Source organism: Rutilus rutilus, assembly GCF_951802725.1.
Source record: "Rutilus rutilus genome assembly, chromosome: 9".
NCBI lineage: Eukaryota > Metazoa > Chordata > Actinopteri > Cypriniformes > Leuciscidae > Rutilus > Rutilus rutilus.
The window spans coordinates 44,079,159-44,088,628 of record NC_140223.1 but is presented as its reverse complement, the minus strand read 5'-3'; the positions used below and the strand labels follow the sequence as shown (position 1 = coordinate 44,088,628).

Here is a 9,470-nt window from a genome sequence, read left to right as displayed (position 1 = left end):
CAGTTAGAGGCCTTAGAAATGAACATCAGATTCTACAGCATCAAGTCTCCTTCATTTATACAGCGCTTTAACAATATATTATGTTTCACAGCAGCTTTACAGTGATAACAGGAGATTACAGTAACAGAGATTGTTTAGGCTTTACAGCAGATCTAGAATAAAGTTATTGTCCAGCTAAAGTTAGTTTTGATTGATTCACTTCCGTTGCAAAGATCATTAGTTATTAACTTAGCTAGCTAACACGACACTGTTCTACAGAAAACAGAAACTTTCAATGTGTTCTGGCCGTTCATTTACACATCAGTGTTTGGAGCTCGAGAATGCAAACTTTGAAACAGGTTTCAAGGTGCAAGTTTAGAAAAAAATTTGAAAGCATGATCATTTCTGTGTAAACTTAAAAAACGTGAATCTGTGAAAACGGTGAGGCCTATCCAGCAGGCTTTATAGGGTTAATAAATCAGCATGAAGTCTCAGTCTTTTCTCCTCTATTGTGTCATATATCCGAGCCAAACGCTTCTGGAACAAGAGCACATGTGGGCGGGGCTTGATTGTGTCTGTGAGGTATTGATTGGATGGTTGTGGTTTGCTATTGGCTGATCTCATGTGAGTGACAGGTTAAAGCCCGCCCGAGATGCTGCAAGAGGAACTGATTCTGATTCAAGATTATGAGGAACATCAACTTAACACAGCGATGAATAATAAATACTGCAATATTCTATACAGTGTTGATTAAACGTGTGTTTGTCCGTCAGCTGGTGGCGTCCATCATCTTCATCAGTCTCGGCGTCGTGTCGTGTTTCCTCTGCTCCATCATCGACGGCATCATCGCGGCCGAGTTCATCGTGAGTATCTGCTCACACATGTCTCTCTCACTGCTCATGCAGAAAACCATCAGTTACTGTGTGTGTGTGTGTGTGTGTGTGTGTAGGACAGGAGGCCGCTGATGGAGGGCCGCTGTGAGTTTTACTCCAGCTCTTCTTACTCCTACGACAGCTACTACACTGAGCTGTGTTCATCTCAACTTCACACTGTTTTCCTTGGAATTCCCGACCCCAAAGAGACCCCAAACATCTGACTGAACTCCCTGAGCACCCTGGACACTTTTCTGTCTTTCATTAGATAAGTACATTTGAAATGGACTAACTTGTAAAAAAGTAATAACTTTACATCTAGATATGAACAATCATAAAATAAAAGAGTCTTATGAAACCACACAACTTGAAAAATAATTACATAATGAAAAATGTTTGGTCAAATATTTATTGGCACAAAAATAGAAACAGCAGTTTGTTTGAAGTTTGATTGATTAGTACTTTTCTTTGTCTTTCGAACCAAAAAAGTATCTAGCAGCAGCAACAACAGCAGCAATAACTCCAAAGCCAGCCGCTGCAGCACCAGCTTTCTTCACCGCTTCTCGCACCTATACAGATAAACACACAGCATCTCTATTCAGTTATTGTGTTACAAGTTCCTGAAACTGAAGTCAGAGCTTGTGTGGACCATAATCCATGTTTAATCTATTATATTAATAAATCAATTAATGTCAAATATTTTAACATAATACAGCCGTATAATAATACATGATACATGTACAGTGCTGCTTGAAGGTCTGTGAACCTTTCTGAATTTGCTATATTTCTGCATAAACATGACCCAAAAAAATCAGAAGTGGACAAAGAGAACCCCGTCAAACAAATGAGATGAAGATATGTACGTTGTCATTTATTTATTGAGAAAATATTCCAGTATTAATGATCTGTGAGTGCTTTCAGTATATCTGGTGTGACCGTGTGGATCTGTGGAGTCCGAACTCTTTAGAGACGATTTTCTAACCTTTTCTCACCCGATTAGCAACAACATCCCAGTGATTGAAAATACCTCCGCACTCTAATTTCACCTATTCCTAGAGGGTCACATACTTTTGCCACTCACAGATATTAAATATTTGATACTTTTCCTGAATATATAAATTCCCAAGTTTAATATTTTGCATCTCATTTATTTGATTGGGTTCTTTTTGTCCACTTTCAGTGTGAAAATCTGATGGTTTTTGGGGTGATGTTTATGCAGAAATATAGTAAATTCGAAATGGTTTAAAAAATGTCAAGCACAACTGTATGAGTACACTATAATTCATTAACATACAGTTATCATTTGTGTGAATGACATGCCAACTAACCGTACCTGGCGGCACTCTGGCTTTCCGTATCTCAGCTCTGTAACAAAGTGTTCACAGTTGTTAGTAACAATATTATATTGAAGTATCATTCCCAAAAGTCTCTGTGCGTCCCGTAGAATATCTTCAATGGGACGTGGCTCATTTTTCTCATCCAGAAGATTGTTAACACGGTAATTGTCATTGCCAACTACAACATAAAGTTCTTCTTTCTTCACTATGGCTTTGTCATACAGTACTGACATCGCACTGTAGGGCCCAGCTTGAGCTGACTCAGCTATGGAGACAGAAATGGAAAAGTAAGCAACAAAATTCAGGTTCAATACAGGTTCAGCTCAGTATGTGAAACACTCACAGGGGGGCGCCAGGTGAATCACATCGCCATCGCCAACATAGATCGCCCAGTGCTGATATCCTCTTCTGAAGATCTCAATGAGGTCTCCAGGCGCAGGCTTCTTGTCATACTAAGAGACAATATCAGGCTTAATATTGAGTTACATTTTAATAGAACCATTTCACTTGTAAAAAAAAAAAAGGATCTCATAGGTAATAACTAAAATAACTCAATACCAGTGCACTTGTGAATAGATAAACATAACGACAAGGAGAGTGAAACTGTGCTGGTTGTGGTTTTGTTCAGATTATCAGAGTCATATGCTTGTTTCAGAGAGGTATCTGCTGCCTTTTCTTCTTCCGGTCTTATACAGTTTATAACACTCTCTGTTGCTTTAATAAATTCCACTGTAAAGACCTTCAGCAATAATACATAGTAAACATAATTACCAAACTAAACACGCGCATTTCATCGGTAACAAAAGCACCAAAATGATAATTTTGCTATTACATTTAATGTTCAGGTTGTTTCAGTTAAAAGATATTTACCTTTGTCGATGCCATGGCAACCTCAACAAACTCTTCTTGTTGTGTTTACTCTAATCCTATGAGAAACAGAACAACAACAATCAGACCTTGTGTCCACCACCCTGATGTGTTTTTGCTGATCCGATCACAATTAAGCGGCGTTTTACTGCTGAATTTATACATGTTGTTTATTTACTCTTAAAATGAGTTGAGACTGAGGACAGCAAATTTGGGACAATTTAAATTCCAACGCAAAGGAACACTTTATGGAAATAAATGTGAATATGAAGGCAATCATATAAGTATAAATAAGCAAAGTTGGAGCATTGGAAATAGACATCAGATTTTATGAGCAACTCGACTAGTAGAATCTTTTGTCAAAGATTCTAGAAAAGGCAGTATCCTCACAACTGTGTTCCATTTTAGAAAGAAATGATATCTGCGAGGATTTCCAGTCCGGATTTAGACCATACCATAGTACCGAGACTGCTCTCATTAGAGTCACAAATGATTTGCTCTTATCATCCGATCGTGGTTGTATCTCTCTATTAGTGTTACTCGATCTTAGTGCTGCGTTTGACACTATTGACCACTAAATAGACTCGAAAAATATGTTGGCATTAGTGGAATTGCACTAGCATGGTTTAAATCATACTTATCTGACCGTTATCAGTTTGTAGCAGTAAATGAAGAGATGTCTCATCGATCACAAGTTCAGTATGGCGTACCACAAGGCTCAGTACTAGGACCGCTGCTGTTCACTCTGTACATGCTACCATTAGGAGATATCATTAGGAAACATGGCATTAGTTTTCACTGTTATGCTGATGACACTCAGCTCTATATTTCTTCACGACCTGACAAAACTTACCAATTCACTAAATTAACAGAATGCATAGCTGATATAAAAAATTGGATGACTCGTAATTTCCTACTTCTAAATTCTGAAAAAACAGAGTTTCTAATTATTGGACAAAAAACTTCCTCACGCAATAACCTAGAATACTGTCTAACACTTGATGGCTGCTCTGTTAAGTCTTCGTCGTCGGTTAGGAACCTGGGTGTGCTCTTTGATACCAATCTTTCATTTGAAAGTCACGTGTCTAGTATCTGTAAAACCGCATTCTTCCATCTTAAAAATATATCTAAATTACGTCATATGCTCTCATTGACAAATGCGGAACAATTAGTCCATGCGTTCATGACCTCAAGGCTAGATTATTGTAATGCTCTACTGGGTGGTTGCCCTGCACGCTTAATAAACAAACTACAGCTGGTTCAAAACGCAGCAGCTCGAGTTCTTACCAGAACCAGGAAGTATGACCATATTAGCCCGGTTCTGTCAAAACTGCACTGGCTCCCTATTAAACATCGTATAAATGTTAAAATATTTCTGATTACTTACAAAGCACTAAATGGTTTAGCTCCGCAGTACTTGAGCGAGCTCTTAACGCATTATAGTCCGTCACGTCTATTGCGATCTCAAAACTCCGGCCAGTTGATAATACCTAGAATATCAATATCGACTGCTGGCGGTAGATCCTTTTCCTATTTAGCACCAAAACTCTGGAACAATCTTTGTCTGGGAAGCAGACACACTCTGTCAGTTCAAAGCCAAATTAAAGTCCACATGAATTCAAAATTGACCATATTTACTTTGTTTGCCTAAATTGTTAGTTTTGTGGTGAACAATTCATCCATGCAAGTCAATCCACACAAAAAAATGTTTTGGCTTTGTAATCTTTAATCAAAATCTGAAAATGCCCCTCCCCTCTGCATTGGAGGACCTTCCCTGATGACGTATGTTTGACAGCCTGGTTTGGGAAACGCTTAACCACTCCCCTCAAACCGTTAGTCTGCTATGAGTGAGAGATGGAGAGGAGGAGCGCTAGAGTAAAACCCTGCCCTCTGTTCAATATACCTTTTCACTGGGAAATACGTCACAACACTGGAGAAAAGTCGTTTGCAACTTCCGGTTCACGCGGACTTTAAAGACACATCTCTTTGACCTAGCGTTCACATAATACATTATAGACTTCTATAATTTAATGTTAGGCTGCACAGATTAGATCAGACGGAACTGGGAACACATCCCATAAATCCTGATGTACTCGTTACATCATGAGAAGAATGGCATCTACGCTAATTTTAGTGTCTGTGTTTATCCCGAGGTTTTCCCGCAGCCTGCCGGATCCAGGCCGTATCCAGATCTGACGAAGGACCTTCGCCTGGACCGATGACAACGCAGTGCTGAAGTGCCAACTAGTCTCTCCCTATGGAGGATCCCTCTACCACTATACAGATAAAGCGTTGTCGGGAAAATTAGTTTCACGAACCTACCCCGAAGTGACAAAATAAAATTAAATTCTGTATCAAACTTTAGTATAGTATAGATAGTATAGATCTTTATTGTCATTGTATGCAATACAACGAAATTCTGTTGGAGCAGTCCTCTCCAGATAGCAGCATAGTAAAAAATATAGAAATATATAAAAATATGAACCTATATTCCCATATACACATATACTTACATACTGTCACGGTCACGTTCGTATGTCTTCATCTGTGTGTGCACTACACTTCCCATCATCCTCCTTGGCACACCTGCACTCATTCAGCCATCATCATTATCACCGTCACCTGTGTCCCATCACCAGCACTCCCCTTATATACTCACAGTCTCCCTTCATTCGGTGTCTGGTCTCGTTGATGTTCGCCTTGACATGACCCACAGACTTCCGAACAACTTACCTGGATTCCTACCTGCCATTTATCCTCTCCAATCCGTCCTGCCTGTCATCCTGTTCTGCCTGTCATCCTTTGACTGTAGTCGGCCATGTCGAAAGCCAAATCCTGTGTGTGTGTGTGTGTGTGCTATGGCCACCCCACCCCTGCGTAGGAGCCAGTCTCCGAAACAATTACTGGAGCAATGTGGACATAAATTAATAATACAATTAAAAGAAATAACTGATCATGGCCACCATGCCCTTGCAAGAGACTGTAGCACCTCCAGAGGCGCCCAAAGACGCTGCAGCGCCCCCAGAGGTGGTAAGCTCGATGCCACCGCCTCACCATCATAAACGGAGGGAGAGGAGGAAGAAGGCGTCCACCGTCCCTCACTCTACACCTGCGTCTCCAGACAAGATGGCCGACTCTACGCCTGCGTTTCCAGACAAGATGGCCGACTCTACGCCCGTGTCTCCAGACAAGATGGCCGACTCTACGCCCGTGTCTCCAGACAAGATGGCCGACTCTACGCCCGTGTCTCCAGACAAGATGGCCGACTCTACGCCCGTGTCTCCAGACAAGATGGCCGCCATGCCCTTGCAAGAGACTGTAGCGCCCCCAGAGGCGGTAAGCTCGATGCCACCGCCTCGGAATCATAAACGGAGGAAGAGGAGGAAGCAGGCGTCCACCGTCCCTCAAGGCCCGCTGTCGTCCCGGAGGCCGTCTCCGAGCAGCCCGCTGTCGTCCCGGACGTCAAATGGCCGTCTGCACAGCCTGCTCCGCACTGGTCTCCCGAATGTCAGGTTCCGCCCTGGCTGCCCAAATGGTGGGTTCCTCCCTGGCCGTATGCTCAGCCTGCTCCGCCCTGGGCGCCTGCTCAGCCTGCTCCGCCCTGAACCCCTGAACGGTCTGTTCCGCCACCTGTTATGCCATCATCTCCATCATCTTTTGTTCTTGTTCCCCTCCATGGACCTGGCCTGGACCTTGTATCTGTCTATTTATACCCTGTCTGTTTCAGTTATTGTCATGGAGTCCTTGTTTGATGTCAGACTGCACTTCTGAATTCCATTCCTGTTTTGTTTCTTGTTTTTGGACTGTCTTTGTATGGATTTTGACCCTTTGCCTGGCTGGTTTATGATTACGGATTACCCCATTAAACTGCACATGGATCTTACCCTTTTTGTGTGCATCCCGTGACAATTCTAAAGAGTGGCTGTTATCCGCTCCACATCGGGAAACTAAACCACACCCGTACCGGCCAGATCAGCGCTGAATGGAAACGCATCGTTTGGAACGATGGTGGAAAACCGGCTAACGAGAATGAAATACACCAGTGACGGCAGTTGTTACACTTGTTTTAGATTTCAAAGGTAAAATGCATAGTCAACAAAACCTTTTTGCCAAATGCATAACAGAAGTTATTAGGTGTGTGCACCTAATTATGTTTTCATACATTTAAAAATAGTTTTTTTTTTTTATTCATGGTAATATGTGGATGTGGATAATTGTTACGCTCCACCCAGTCTAGGACTGTTAACTTCAGGAGTGGGAAAAGCCAAAGAAAATAAATAAACAAAATACCTCTAACTATAGGGACCCAATCTACCCTTACGGAAAGAAAAAGGAAAGAAACAACAAAATAGTTCCCTGACTCCCTCTCTACTTTAAACAGGAGAAAAGCATTACAAAAATAAAAATGGCACCCACTTTCTAGAACTTCTAAGTTTGGTCTCGGCTCTTCTGTTGTGTGAGCCGTTGTTTGATGAGAAAATGAAATGTAGCCTAGTTGCAATAAAAGCGTTAAGTTTCATAAGCTCTGCAGCAGCGGAGGACTATTATTAGAATACTAGAAATCTAATACTCAAGCTGTTTTCTCATTTTTCTACTCTTAATATTAAATTTAAAAAACGACTGAACGAAAGATACACGGATTCTCTTGAACCACCACCACGTTTGCGGCAGAAAACTACTGCAGTGCAGCCAGAATGCTCTGTTCGACTTATCGGAGATCCTTTACTCTTCCCTGTGGATGACCTGTGACCTACTTTCTGTACTGTAAGATCTGAATTTTCTGCGGTTAGAATTTTTGAAAACTGAATTTGAAGTTCTCAATTTCGTCTTCATGTTGAAAACTTGAATCTGTATTTTTTAAAACTGAATATTTGCAGTATAAGAATTCAGAACAAAAAAACAATAGCTGTTTGAAAATACATGTTATAAAATTCAGCCATAAAAACATTTCAGTTTGTTAAATTTCTAATGTTCAATATTTGTTTAAAGAAATCAAATTCAGAACTATTTAAAATACCACATAAAATAAAATTTTGAACAGCAACATTACACACTAACTAAAGTTAGAAAAGTCAAATCATAATCAACCAGCCCTTTAAGGGCCATTAGAATAACTGCTGAGATCTCTGTCAACAAGTGTTGCTGCACTGCAGGATGATATTCTCAGCTTTCAAAATCAAAACACTTCATTTTAAGTAAGCTAAAAAAAATCAGTTAAATACTATGAAATAATTTTGAGGATAGTTCTTGCTTACCCGTTTTTATTTTCAACAACTGAAAACTGTCTTAGCTGTAGTTTGTGCTTTTGGTGATTCTGATGTCTCCCTGAGTCTTGATTCCTTCAGTTGCAGTTTCTTACTGAACAAAAAGTAACTGCTGCAAAACTTTTATAGTTCACTGTGACCTTTTCACTATCACTTTCAAGATGACTTACACTGTAAAAAATTTGTAACACTCCCAAATCAAAAATTTCAATTGACCGATAACATCTAAATTTTTCAATTGGCCCAAGTGAAAATCTGTACATTTAATTTTAGAATTTACAGAATTTCACTTGGGCCAACTGAAAAATTTAGATGTTATCGGTCAATTGAAATTTTTGATTTGGGAGTGTTACAAATTTTTTACAGTGTATAAAAATGTGGTTTCAGTGGCCTGCATATGCAAACACACACACACACACACACACACACACACACACACACACACACACACACGTACCTGCTTTATCAGAAATGGAAACTGAAAGTGATTTTGCTCTCAAGATTAAATTAGATTTTTCACATTCCTGCCCCGACAGTTCATAACATGAAGATTATCAAGGATTTTCTTGTGAAAAAAAACTTTAGCACTTCAGAACGATTATTGATATAGCTGATGGAAATATCATTAATCAATTAAATTTCTGAAGTGTCGACAATCTTTTTTTTTCTGTTTAACTTTAACGCATAAATTCTATATCTATACTTAAACCCATAGCCTACAGAAACAAAAAGAAATATTGAAATATATTTTAAAGTGTCAAAAATATATGTGGCATATATTCCAAATACATTGAAATAAATTTGCATTGTTGGTCACTTATATTTATCATTTTGAAATATAGTCACGTTCTTGGCCTTCCCGGTCAGAAGTGACCGGACACTTAAAAATGAAACTTCCTCCATCCCAGTAAAAACCAATGCAATTTATTTTTGTTCTATAATATTTATTCTTTTTAATTTAGTATTTTGGGACAATTTGATTGAACTTATTAATATTTATGTAATATTTATAGTCCATTTTTTGCCAATGAAAATATATATATATTTTTTTCTATGCAGTATTTTCGGTTAAAATAGAAACTAGGCTTTCAAAAAAAAAAAAAAAAAATCAATTTATTAAACATAAAATTAAATAAATCATGTTATTGCAT

At 39.3% G+C, this 9,470-nt stretch overlaps 1 protein-coding gene across 2 annotated transcripts; it reads right to left on the bottom strand.

The window, feature by feature from the left end:
- Positions 1-1,249: 1,249 nt before the first annotated feature.
- On the bottom strand, positions 1,250-8,415 carry LOC311297503 (phospholipase A and acyltransferase 3-like). Of its 2 annotated transcripts, XM_084419821.1 has the most exons (5): positions 8,311-8,415; positions 3,059-3,114; positions 2,532-2,640; positions 2,185-2,453; positions 1,250-1,420 (listed from the first exon to the last, which is right to left on the bottom strand). In XM_084419821.1, the coding sequence occupies exons 2-5, from the start codon at positions 3,071-3,073 to the stop codon at positions 1,307-1,309; spliced, it is 507 nt and encodes a 168-aa protein (XP_084275947.1). In that variant the 5' UTR covers positions 3,074-3,114; positions 8,311-8,415; the 3' UTR covers positions 1,250-1,306. The 2 variants fall into 2 exon arrangements, with proteins under 2 accessions (XP_084275947.1, XP_084275948.1); XM_084419822.1 differs by lacking the exon at positions 8,311-8,415 and having other exon boundaries at positions 3,059-3,184.
- Positions 8,416-9,470: the final 1,055 nt, after the last annotated feature.

Coding starts and splice junctions, on each gene's coding strand:
- LOC311297503 (XM_084419821.1), bottom strand. Junction 2,454..2,531: donor GATTCACCTGGCGCCCCCCT/GTGAGTGTTTCA, acceptor CTGTCTCCATAG/CTGAGTCAGCTCAAGCTGGG. Junction 1,421..2,184: donor GAAAGCCAGAGTGCCGCCAG/GTACGGTTAGTT, acceptor TTATCTGTATAG/GTGCGAGAAGCGGTGAAGAA.